At 35.1% G+C, this 13,795-nt stretch overlaps 1 protein-coding gene across 1 annotated transcript in view; it reads left to right on the top strand.

Moving 5' to 3' along the window:
• The window catches only part of TMN1 (transmembrane nine 1), a 29,246-nt gene extending 25,157 nt beyond the window's left edge, over window positions 1–4,089 (top strand). Inside the window, exons 9-13 of the mRNA XM_089415862.1 lie at window positions 2,188–2,282; window positions 2,418–2,548; window positions 2,653–2,895; window positions 3,164–3,437; window positions 3,557–4,089. Coding sequence (XP_089271988.1) covers window positions 2,188–2,282; window positions 2,418–2,548; window positions 2,653–2,895; window positions 3,164–3,437; window positions 3,557–3,624 — 811 coding nt within the window. The 3' untranslated portion in view covers window positions 3,625–4,089. The remainder of the gene's footprint in view (window positions 1–2,187; window positions 2,283–2,417; window positions 2,549–2,652; window positions 2,896–3,163; window positions 3,438–3,556) is intronic.
• Window positions 4,090–13,795: the final 9,706 nt, after the last annotated feature.

The following is a 13,795-nucleotide window of genomic DNA, read 5'->3' as shown; positions in this document are numbered from 1 at the left end:
CTTACCATATTTATATAATATTTGGTAAATACAAGTGGATCCATGAAAAAAATCTCAATCGTAACTCGTAAGGAGTTCCAGAATACCTCAGCCGATCAATTATCACAAGATTCGTATTTGAAATATCCTCCACCATTGATCACAATATATACATATATACCTTATAATCCTTTTATAACACAACCAAAAGGTGTGGTCCTTAAGATACAAAGGAAGGGACTGAAATTGTTAACAAAGGTACTAAATGCCATTTGATCATAAACTTCTTAGGCCAAGGGACCAAGATACACAGATGCAGATATAGAAATATAACAATTCAAGAAGTCTTCCTCTTTGCAAAAGATATATGAATGTACCTTTACTTTTTTAAGTTTTTACAAAATATTCCCAACATATAATACAACTTAATAGTGTAGTCTAAACATTCTATGTTTCTGCCGTTTTCTGGGCATATTTTCTGATGAGTTTTGCCAGAAATCTCGCCAAAAATTGTTGGAATGGCAGATTTAAGTTAAATGATTACAGACTGAGTGTCCTGGTCTTTTTATAGGGCTCTGAATCTTTCTATGCATTCAAAATTGCATCTCAAGCAACAGAAAATAGCGATCTCACCCAAATTTGTATTGGCAGATTCTGGCGAAAAAAGTAAAAAGCATAGAACAGTTAGATGTTGCCCAACATAATTTGTCAATAGCTGTAAGCTTCAGAATGTCAATTGTAGGTGATATAAAGAAACTAGGGTCAAGAAGTTGCAGCAGCATAGTGGGAGGAAGAATACCCTCTTTTGCAGAAGAAACTACCTGAAAGCATTTTAGAAATGTCTGACTAACTCCAGATATAGGGTATTTAGATTATATTTTATCACAACCCTTTAATTCTATCATTAAAAGTTGTTCCTGTTGTCTTAGACTGCACTGCTATTTTTAGATCCACAGAACAGCTTGTTATCCTGAGGCACAGCACTGTTCTAACTTCTACTGCACATAAGTTGGCTGCTTTTCCATCATTAAAAGCAGTTACTGTTCTAATGTCGAGTCAATTTATTCTTCTCGAAGAATATGCCATTCTTATTTGAATATTTCTTCTATTCTTAGGATTCAAAACTTGTCTTCCATCTCTTGAAATGTATAATATGTCTGTTCTTTGTTTAGCAAGGGTTTCTTTAATGGTGTCATATAAGATTCAGATTTGAAAGAGATTTTGGTGGATACACAGATGGGCAAGGATCTTGTTGTTTATGGATATGGCACTCTTAATTTGCAAATAATCAAGTATATACTATACATAAATAATACATCACAAGTCTTAACAGGCATGCCTCTTCTTTAATGAAAAATGCATTTAGTACACTTACACTGACATCTGTTCTAACACTAGGCGAAGTCTTCGATGACCACTCGTCTTATGTATGATGGAGTTTTTTTGCAGGATACAGGCACCCAGGCGTACTTTAATAGAAAAATCATGGATTTTAGATTACAGTAAAAGGAAACAGCAATTTTAATTTTATTCATCTAATGGCAATTTATTTGTTTTTGTAAATATCATGATTGATTACCTGTTTGTAGCATCAATCTTATGTAATGTGCTAAGAAGTGGTACTGGTAAGTTGGCAGGGTCAAACTGTTCAAAGGGATTATGCCTAAACATGTTACTGTTGACAAAGTACATTTTTACTAGTTCTTTTGGATATTTCAAGTTTTTCTGTGATGATCGTACTCTGGAACCTGAAAAGAATTCAGAAAGGAGAGAATGCTGTTGCCTGTAATATATTCCTTATGTCAAGTTGTAATCTTCACCCATGTTGTTTTGTTCTCGGCATTTTTCCAGACAACTTTACAAACATTTGTGACTATGGTTACTCCAAGATTGACTGATGTATGGGTATGTAATAGGGCAAATGTGTTTCCCTACTGCTAGGTGTGAGATGCTCATAATTATTGTTATTCAAGTTAGGGCTCAGAACATTTGGGACAAATCTGAATATATGTTTTGCTTTCCTATCTTTTTAATATAACACATAGGTATTTTTTTCATTTTTTCTGCATGAACGGTTTAAGCTGTGTTTTGTGTTTTGGTTTCAAAATAAATTTGATGACAAATTCATGTGATTTGTCATGAGCGTAATTTTAATATTTTGTCAGAGCTGTCCAAACACCTAACATGTACTACTGCTGGCTGATTCAGGCGTGGGGCAATTGTCACCACTTTCATTGTCTGCTATGCCCTTACCTCATTTATATCTGGCTATGTGAGCGGAGGACTGTATTCACGTAATGATGGTAAGTAATGAAGAGAGATGATAATGATTTTCTACTCTTTTATACCATATTGATGATCTTCCCATATTTGGAGAATGTGTTAGTATGAGCTTTATAAGTCATACCGTTGCAGCATTTCCATGTTTCTATTGGCAGGCAAGCACTGGATAAAGTCAATGGTTCTTACGGCATCTCTCTTCCCATTTATGTGCTTTGGCATTGGATTTGTACTGAACATCATTGCCATATTCTATGGTTCTCTGGCTGCCATTCCTTTTGGCACTATGGTATGGTGGTATTTAATGAGTCATAACCTTTGTTGCTGATTATTGTTTACATTTTCTCATCATCATCATCAAGAAATTTCTTGACTGCTGTATTTGTAATGCAGGTGGTTGTCTTTGTAATCTGGGCATTTATTTCTTTCCCTCTAGCACTCCTTGGAACGGTTGTTGGAAGGAATTGGAGTGGGGCTCCAAATAATCCTTGCCGTGTGAAGACCATTCCTCGCCCAATTCCAGAAAAGAAGTGGTATCTGACACCAACAGTGGTGTCACTGATGGGTGGTCTGCTTCCCTTTGGGAGTATTTTCATTGAAATGTATTTTGTTTTCACCTCATTTTGGAACTACAAGGTAAGGGATTGCTGGTGGATAACCTTGTCTGCATGTACGAAGAGTGTATATTCACTATTTTGTGTCTCATTTGGGCTTAATTCTTATCTACTTTTTTTCTTGGTACTTTGCTTCAAGAAGAATTTGTTTTGAGGATTGATACTGATATTACTCTTGATAGGTTTTTGTTACTGTGCAGGGTTGACCTCACATTTTTTACAGTTTATTTCTATACAAAAGTGTTGATTATCATTCTCTTGATGAGTGTGTTTTGGATCTTGTCTTGAAGGTATATTATGTTTACGGCTTCATGTTGCTGGTGTTTTTGATTCTTGTTATTGCGACCATCTGTGTTACAATCGTTGGAACATACTTCTTGCTTAATGCTGAAAATTATCACTGGCAATGGACATCATTCTTCTCAGCCGCATCAACAGCTGCTTATGTGTATCTTTATTCTATATACTATTACCACATGAAGACAAAGATGTCTGGATTTTTCCAGACCAGTTTCAATTTTGGCTACACTCTAATGTTCCGCCTTGGTTTAGGCATCCTTTGTGGTGAGTTCTTTTCTTCATAGCAAAGACTTGCAATTGGCAATATCTCCATTTGTTTCTGTTGCAGCTGATATATTTTCATTGAATGCTTTTCACTTATATTTTGTTTTTGATAAATGTAGGGGCTGTTGGTTACCTGGGCTCTACATTGTTTGTAAGAAGAATTTATCGGAACATCAAGTGTGATTGAGGAGAAGTAGATTGGAAACAGAATGAAATATATTTATGCCAGAGCTATTGCAGGGATTGTTTAAGGCACCTGTTTCTTCCCAGGGAAAAAGGATTATAGTTCCATAGATTCACTCTTTATCCTTGAGCCATTTGTTCAATGCTATTCCTGGGTGTGGCATGCATTTTGTATTACTGAACATTGTAAGTTAGTTCAGTTGTAGCAAAATCACTTACAGTGACTGCAAGTCTTGCATCTTTATTCATTCAAAGCGGTACAAGTACAAGTCCACAAAAAACACTTATAGGAGGGCATTTTTGATTTGCAAGATGACTACTTCTGCCTGCAGATGTTGTTCATTGGGAGGATGGCTTTTAGAACCGGGTCCTTATCTAGTAGAGAGTGGCAGAGTGTAGCTATTTTCAAGTTCCAACACCTTTTAAGAGTTCGGAATAGATTTTTATGCAGTTCACTTAGATAGAGTCATTCTGCTTTAGTACCTTTTTAGTGGGCTTTTGCAGATTCATTACTGTCGTGCTTTTATGACTGAAATTAACAGTTGAAGATGGCTAGTGGTTTCAGGATATAACTTCAAAAATATTCATCCAATCTTTCAGAAACATTACTGCTTTCCTTAGTTCATGTTTACTTCATTCTAATTTCTTGTTTGGCTTTTCCTTTCTCCACCTTGTGCAAAAATTCTTTTTAATTTTTGAATTATATATTTTTTCTTTTATTGACCAAGCATGTTATCCAGGTTTTGCAGGTGAACACTTCACTGTTATTGTTGATTATATTTTGCTATATGAAAAGTTGATTGCTTTCTAAGCTGACTAGTTAGTGTGTTTTTGGACTTGGGATGCTTGTTGTAATAATATCCTATGCTAAACACACATATCTAGTTTGATGTCTAATTTTTAAATTATTTTATTTGGAATTGGACAATGATCAATTTTTGCTGCAATTAACCGAAGTAACCATAATAAAGGTACCGCCAGAGTTTTTGAATCAGAAAGAGGAAACAAACTGCTAGAGTGAATATTCTTTATATCCAAGGGAGAAATTCGTGAATTCTATTATTGGGAAGATGTCAAAAGTTACATTCAGAAAGACAACAGCATAACGTCAGAAAAACTTAAGCTGTCACAGAGAGTCTTTCCATTTGATCATGGCACTTGCTCTTATTTTTTTATTATAAAAAATATACATAATGAAAACGGGGTCAAAGCCCTTTGTCAACATAACTATTCATCAATTCTTCATAAAAGGACCAATGAGTAGAAAGGGGATTAAAAATCCTGATTTGAGGCCTTTCCCTACTGTTCAACCTGTAACTAGCTCAGATTGACTTCAAACATCCTGTTAGGGCAAACCATCAGCAACCTTATCAGAATGTTTTTTTAACCTTACTAAATCAGTCCCTCAGAAAGTTTCCTAGAGTGAATATAGGGAGGAACGATGTATATTATTCTAGCATTTATATTATTAATCGTCACAACTCAAGAGATCATCATTTTACCAAATATTTGTAATGTCTGATGTGCATGAGAGATACTAGCTCGATTATATATGTTATGTTCAAAAGGGTGATAAAGCACACTATTTATAGATCTCTTCAAAAACATACCCAAAGCAGAGGGGCTTTTGGAGGTGTGTTCTAATGTTATCGGGGATGTTGAAAACGATTATGTCTGGAGTTTGTATATTAGTTACTGGAATCCATTTCTTGAGTATATATCACGAAATATCTTGATACTGGGTGAAGCATATAATGTTCCAGACAATTGAAATATGGTGACTTGTAAATGCCTGTTTAATATAATTTATTTATTGTTGAATATTGATTTTATGACCAACCCTAATTTTAAAGGTTTATGAGATTTCACATTACGTAATTACTTTTTTTTATAAGCGACATGTCTTCAATGTGAGATGTTGTATGGAGCCTTAAAACTACTTTTTAAAAACCTACTTTTCGTTAAAAAAGGAATTATTGAAATTACAGAAGGGCTTGGAATTTTCCAGGGAGTATTTCCTTTTTCCTCGAGTATTTCATTTTGCGAAAGGTTGTTAGACTTCTTTTTAATTAGAGTATTCCATTTTGCAGAAAGCGTTGTTTTATTTTTAATTTTTAATAATATTTTCTTTTTCGTAAATGAAATCCCATAGAGGGGAAAATAATGTACAAGATTGTATAGCAGGGTTATAAGTATGCTACTACGAGGATATTAAGGGATTGACCTTTAGACTTTCTATACTAACATTGCTATTGGTACATGTGGGCTGACGCAAGTGATTCCTATAAGCGGATCCAAAGCCCGAGTCATGCAATACTTGGGACACTAATTGGTATGTGGCTTGACCACTTTTCAATGAATGAGGGGTATACATTTTTCTTTTCTCCGATAGACAAACTGTAGACTGGAAAGGGTTGCTCTGCTTTTCCTTTGTGGCCTGGTTGTATCCATGCGATATCTGCAAGCTGTGCGGTGAGCCTTGGCGACTTTAAATGCCTTTCATTTTAACTTGTCACAAGGCATTGCATTTCCTCTGTTCTTTTATCTTATTCAGCTGGCCAGCATCAGTAGACTGCTATGCGATACTTGGGATAATATTGGGATAATATTTGGTATGTGGCATGACCACTTTTTAGTGAATGAGGGGTCTTCATTTTTTGTTCCAAAGCCCGAGTCATGCAATACTTGGGACACTATTTGGTATGTGGCTTGACCACTTTTCAATGAATGAGGGGTATACATTTTTCTTTTCTCCGATAGACAAACTGTAGACTGGAAAGGGTTGCTCTGCTTTTCCTTTGTGGCCTGGTTGTATCCATGCAATATCTGCAAGCTGTGCGGTGAGCCTTGGCGACTTTAAATGCCTTTCATTTTAACTTGTCACAAGGCATTGCATTTCCTCTGTTCTTTTATCTTATTCAGCTGGCCAGCATCAGTAGACTGCTATGCGATACTTGGGATAATATTTGGTATGTGGCTTGATCACTTTTTAGTGAATGAGGGGTCTTCATTTTTTGTGTCCAAATTAGAGTCGGTAATGGAAAACGACGTGTTTGATGCATGGTCCTTCCACCATGTGGAATTTTTTTTTTGCTACTTTACTCAAAGAAGCATTGTCCAAAAGGTAGGAAATCAACGAGGTGTTTGTGTTCAAATTAGAGTCGACAATGGAAAACAATGTGTTTGTAACATAATACGTGGATGTAATTTGTATCCATATAATTGGGCACAATGATTTTTAATATGTGGATTACACTTTTGATTTTAAGGCTTTATGAAGTGGCTGCTCTGCTTTTCCTGTGTGGCTTGGTTGTATCCATCTTTTATCTACACGCTGTGCAGTGAGACTCACCGAAGGTTTTTGGGGTTTTTAGCAACTTTGATTGCCTTCCACTTTAACTTTGTCACAAGGCATTGCATTCACTCTCCTGTTATCTTACCCAGATGACCAACATTGGTGGATTGCTTTGCAATACTTGGGACAATATTTGGTATATTTGGTGATAGGAGTATCATGCATCGCATTGGGGAGTGAAGTTGGGTTATAATTGTCTTTTGCATCCTCCTTTATCTGTGATAGGATCATCATAAATCGCATTGGGGAGTGAAGTTGGGTTATATGCTTAGTAAGCGGGTTCACTATCTTTGTTATTCCTCATCCACGATAGGGTCTTCATGTATCCTTGTTGAGTAAGTGGGTTCATGATCAAAATGATCTATGGTTGGTTCCATTGGTCCCATGTAATGGTGATTGTACCCATGGTACTTCCACCATGCGGGATTTAGGTTTCTTTGCTTCCTTATCTATGATAGGAGCATCATGACTCTCGTTGGTGGCGTAGTTGGGTCATAATTTCACAAAATGGTGATTATTAGATCATGGTCTTACCACCATGGGAGATTTGATTTCTTTTATTCCTTATCTATGATCATGGTCCTACAACCATGTGGGATTTTGATTTATTTTATTCCTATTCATGATCATGAGTCTTATTGGGGTCTAGGGGAGGTAAAGTTGGGCCATTTGTTAAGTAAGTGGGCTCATGATCAACAAAATCTATGATTGGTCTCATCAAATGGTGATTTTGATGCATGGTCTTTCCACCATGTGGGATTTTTTTTTGACTCCCTACTCAAAGAAGCATTAGCCTTTAGGTATGAAGCAACAAGGTGTTTGTGTTCAAATTAGAGTAGACTTTGGAAAACAATGTGTTTGACGCATGGTCTTTCCACCATTTAGGATTTCGATTTTTTTGTTTGTTTGTTTATGCTTCTTTACTCAAAGAAGCATTAGCCTTACGGTAGGAAGCAACAAGGTGTTTGTGTTCAAATTAGAGTCGACAATGGCAAACAATGTGTTTGTAATATAATATTTCGATCCAATTTGTATCCATATGATTGGGCGCAATGATTTTTAATATGTGGATTGCACTCTTGAATTTAAGGCTTTATTAAGTGGCCAACTTTACCTAGAAAATAAGCACCACCACTATGAAGGTGGGGCGGGGGCAGCGGCGGGGGTGCGGGTGGGGGGGGGAGGGTGGTGGCCATTCTTGATTTCTCAACCACAAAAGTTTGAGAAAAATGTTGATGAGCCCCATTGAGAGGCCTAAATCAATGTGATATGACTACTGGATATATACTTGAATGTTGTTGAGAAAAAGTTGATGAGGCCCATTGAGAGGGCTAAATTGATCTCATATGAGCCTTAGATATATTCTCGCTTAGGGCCATATCATAGTACCTTCATTCGAAAAATACTTATCCTTGGAATATGCTTGAACAAGTTCTCTAACACGAAGATGTACATGTAGAATGTGATGATATTATCTCAAGGGCACGGTACATAAGATAGAGTATGGTGTTATCTCTAAAAAGAAAATGGATGACACAGGGGCCTAAAAAATGAAGGAAATCCATAAAAGGTGAAACCATAAAAGGTGAATCCATATTGACACTTTCAATACTAAGAAAGCTCCAAAGCAAAGCAAGGAGATCAATATCAACATTACCAAGGAAGAATATGGAATAATCATCAATATCAAGGGAACTGAGCATCATGGAATCATTATTTGACATATATTATTAGAGACCAACATCTACAATGAGTTAGAAAAGTCTGAACGATGACACTTGGAATCAAGGGAAAAAAAATATGCAACAACCAACCAAGATAAGATTGAAATGAATTGAATTTGGATATGGATATTTTTCATTATTAGTAGAAACAAGAATGCAAGATTATAAGAAAAATGTATGACTTGATTTCATCAAATGTAAAGCTCCTAATTGCAAAGCTTTGAGGACAAAATTATACAAAGAGGGGTGCTATGGTATGACTCCAAGTGGGGCATATATGGAATTAAATTTATATGTAATGAGGTGATTGCTAATGTTATAAGGGTTCGTCTAATAATAGCTCCACATATGCAATGAATGAAATATATATATATATATATATATATATATATATATATATATATAGAGGTCAATGTAGCCATTATTTGAGATGTGAACATGTCATTTGGATATATAATTGTTTTTGGGTGTTTGGAGGAGGTTTGTTTTTCAAAAACTTAGTGTAACTCATCTTTCTTATTTCTAGGGGAGTTAGATTCCATGTTCACATTTGGTGCACATTCTGTGTTCTTTTAATTTTATGCTATAAGTATTTGATGCATAACATTAATCAATTTTTGAGTTTAACACTTGTTTGAAATGGAGGGGGTGTTTAAGTCTTAAATATTGAGACACTATATTTCTCTTGTTATATTAGTATTGACATTGTTTGGTTAGGCATTTTATTGCAATTATAATTTTAGATTTATTTTTATAGATGATCTCATGTTGTGCATTTGCTATTCTTTAAATATGGTTTTAGAGATAATCATGTTGTGTTTAATTGAAAATTAGTTTTATTAATTTCTAGGTTAAGCTTTTCTAGATTCTAAATCATTTAAAAAATTAACTTCGAATTTTTTTTAAAGAGAATTTAATAATCTTAATGCTATAAATTTCATATGTTCTAATTTAGTTTTACAATTATGTAAAGACTGAATTATATATCTCTTATGGATTAATTTTAACAACATTTTGATTAATCTATTTTAAGGAACTTTAATAATCTCAATGTTGTAATTTTCATATGTTTTGACTTGGTTTTACATTTTATTCTAGCATTTATTTTAATTTGAAATTCACATTTGGAGATTAACAATAATGTTTATTTAAAGACTAAATTTCATGCCTTTGTATTAAATGGGACTTTATGTTGATGGTATTTTATTCATCCAATTTTTTATGATATTTCATATACAATAAATGGAGAAATTTTACCATTTGAAGCATTCTAATTAATAAACCTTTTGATTAACTTAATTTTCATAATCAAATTGTAACCACCTACACTTGTACTAAAATGATAAGCTTAAGATTTTTTTGAAACTTGTGAGGGGCAAGGTTGTCGAGGTGACATTGGGCAACTTGTATGTCTTTAGAGGGTGGGTCTTTTCCTCTTGAAGATGTTTTTTATTCATTGTCTTTCATTTTCAAGGCACATAGTTACTTTTTTCTTTCTATTTTTATTTTATTTGAGATATTTTCATACAAACTTTTGGTATCAAATATTTGTACCAAATTCTTAATATAGATAATAAACCTAAGTATGTGAAATCTACATAAAATGTGAATGTCGCACAACTCTCAAAGAGGCAATAAAGATGAAATACACATGTTCACATTTATGCACCCCTTGAGTCATGTCACAATCCGAAATTGATCTCTATATTTATATAATTTTCCATCCATTTTGTTATTTCTTTGGGTGAAGAATAAAAGTTATGGACTAATGGGGGGCCATTTTCAATACTAATGTTGAAATCCATTAAGGCCAAAAAAAATTATTTTTTTGAGATTGAAACCAATGCATCGTTGGTGTAGTAGATGCCCCCTTGGGTTTTACATGTTAATAATGTTAATGCAATTTAATGACAAATATAGCACTTAGTGGATGCCACCTTGAACTCTCACAACCAACACATTGAATATCAAAAAAGGTTTAGAGGGTTCAAAACCCTAACCTTAATTAGGGAGTTGGGCAATGCAAAACCCTCAATTCAAACCTAATGTTTTTTAGGAGATGCTAAAACTAGAGTTGCAATGGGAAAAAGGGTTGTGTTTTTGCTATATTGGTTCATTGTTCCATATATGAGCATGACAAAGGAGTGGCATGCCAACGTGAAGTAGAGAAATCTGACTTATAGTACACTATTTAGGGGACAATGTTTATCTAACTCATAGTGAATGATTATCTTTCTTTGTATTTTGCATTGTATATACAAGAAGAAAATAGAAAAGGTAGAACCCTTATTTCTTTGTTGGCGTTATCATTTTCAAGGGTTTCTCTAGGCTACATCTTGGTGTTTAATGTACATTTAATGTGATAATTGCATGCTTTATTTACTATTGTAGTTCTTGTTTTCTCATTTTTCTTTAATATTAAAGCATAATAAAAAGTGGTCATAATGTATAATCTCATTAATTTTGTAGTAGTGTATTCAAATATGCTGCGATATGTACATCACTAGTGCATGAAGAGGTGGTTTCCCCCCAAGAGGTATTTTAACATCCACAACTTCCTGCTGGGCAACGCTACCACACCCACAACACATTATTTCTAGGTAGAAGTGAAAACCTTAACCATGCCCTGGCCATTCTCGAACTTGGGGAATTTTTCGATTAATAGGAATGCGTTCCAATTGATTGAAAATTATTATTTAACATGTACAAACTCCAAATAATTAATTGCACAATATTATATTCAATTAATACAACATATGCCCACATTAGTGTTTATTACCAAACATACAAATACATATTAAATTAAGCACAGATGCATAAAAATATACAATGCACAAAATTCAAAATATATATGGAACCTAGAACGGAACACTTTTTTGGTAAGAATATATTGACTGACTATGGGCTCTCCATGTTCCACCCTACGATAGACTGCATGGTTCCTAAATTTCAACCATGGGTCACCACTGAGCTGGGATCACAATTCCATAAGAGATGATAAACCAATAATAACCATACCTCCATGGCCAAGATAACAACCCAATAGTCATGTTTCTCTAGGGCTCTAGGCACCCTCCAAGCTAACTTCCAAGGTGCCAACCAATAGTCATGCTGCTCCAAGGCTCCAAACACCCTCCAGGCCACAAACTGACATAACCCGCAGTTGGTCCATAACCAAACTCAGGGCTCACCAACTGGTTTCTTAGAACCAAAGACCAAAACATTATCATAATCCTCATCATCATTATCATAATCATCATCATAATAATGAGGCCCGCAAGCAAGTATATATATACTTACCATAACTGCATGGCCTCTCTTATCCATGTGGCACATTGAAGCCACATGGGCCCTAGGTGCTCTCATCACCACCATATGTCATTCAACACTGTTTCCCTTTTTAATTGTGGAGTTGAACGCCCCCCATACTCTTACTGTGGAGTGGGCTCTGCAGCATCCCTTTTTTATATTATTTTATAAGAAAATATGCACATTGATTACATCATATTTACAATCTTGGCCCTCTGGCCACATAACAAAAACAAACAAACATGCTTGGGCATGCTACCCCCAAAATATACAAAACATAAATTTGTAAGAACACAAACTTGCAAAATGACTTTGGGTCATCAATGTAATATTGAGGTACATATATTTACATCATAAATTGGTGGGGGTATTACATTCCTTCCTCTCTTATTTTATGCACTGTCCTCAGTGCCGCATATATACATGTATATACAATACATTAATAAAAAAGATGAGGGTAGTCTTCCCTCATTACATCTTCCTGTTCCCACGTGGCCTCATCAGGATTTAGTAGGGTCCATTGCACCTTTACTATGCCGATGGCTCGGTTCTAGATCACTTTGACCATCCCGTCCAAAATCTGTGTGGGATGTACCTAGAAATTTCCCTCTTGCTCCACTTGGATCACATGACAATCAATCACATGATCAATAACATGAATATACTTTTTAATTGAAGATTCATGGAATACATCATAAACATGCATGGATGTAGGTGAAGCAAGTCTGTATGCGACTGAACCGATCCTCTCTAGGATATCAGAAGGTCCACAATAACACGTTGCTATTTTGGCACAATTGTCTAGCTTTAATGAGCTCTTATGTAGTCTAACTTTTAAAAACACATAATTGTGGACTCTATGCATATTCACATAATTTTTTTCCCTATTTTGGGCAGCTTTAATATTTTTCCTAATTTTTACAACTTGTTCTTCCATTTCTCTAAGAAATTCTAGATCAACCACAACTCTGTCCACTAGAACTCTCCAACTCATAAGAGTATGACACCTCCTGCAGTATAATGATTCAAATAAAATCATTTTCAATGAAGCTTGATATCTGTTATTATACAAAAACTCTACCAGATGTAGGTAGTCCTCCCATTTGGATGGTTTATCCATGATGTACATTCGTAACATATCTTCAATTACCTAATTAACATAGTTAGTTGTCCATCGGACTCAAGGTGATATGCAATACTAAAATTCAAATAAGTACCCAACCCTTTAAATAGTCCTACCTAAAAATTAGATGTCAACTTTGGATATCTGTCTGAAATAATCACCCTAGGCACACCATGCATCTTGGAAATTTCTCTCATAAAAGTATAAGCTATATTAGCTTCTTTATGTGTCGATTTTATTAGTACAAAATGGGCAGCTTTGGTAAGCTTGTCAACCACTACCATGATCACATCATGCCCTTTAGTTGCCTTGGGGGTAATTTAGTAATAAAACCCATCGACACCACATACCAATTCCACGTAGGATTGGGTATGGACTGCAACAAGCTTGCTGGGGGCTTGTGCTAAGCCTTAACACTCTGGCACTTCAAACAACTGACTATGTAATTTTCCATGTCCTTCATTAATCTAGGCCAAAATTACTACTTCTTGCCGCTGTAATAGTCTTTTGATATCTGGGGTGTCCTGCATAAGGCACCCTATGCATCTCCTTCAAAATCCATTCTTTCACCTCTTGCATATTTGGCAATATATACGACCCTTACACGAAGGATTTTCATCTTCTCCAAGCTCATAATCTAAACATTCAGGCTATTTTTCCTATT

Source organism: Pinus tabuliformis, chromosome 3_2 (genome assembly GCF_031772625.1).
Source record: "Pinus tabuliformis cultivar Carrire ecotype Pingquan chromosome 3_2, CPIR1, whole genome shotgun sequence".
NCBI classification, from domain to species: domain Eukaryota; kingdom Viridiplantae; phylum Streptophyta; class Pinopsida; order Pinales; family Pinaceae; genus Pinus; species Pinus tabuliformis.
Note: the sequence above shows the minus strand (reverse complement) of the source record. Positions and strands in the feature narration are given on the sequence as shown.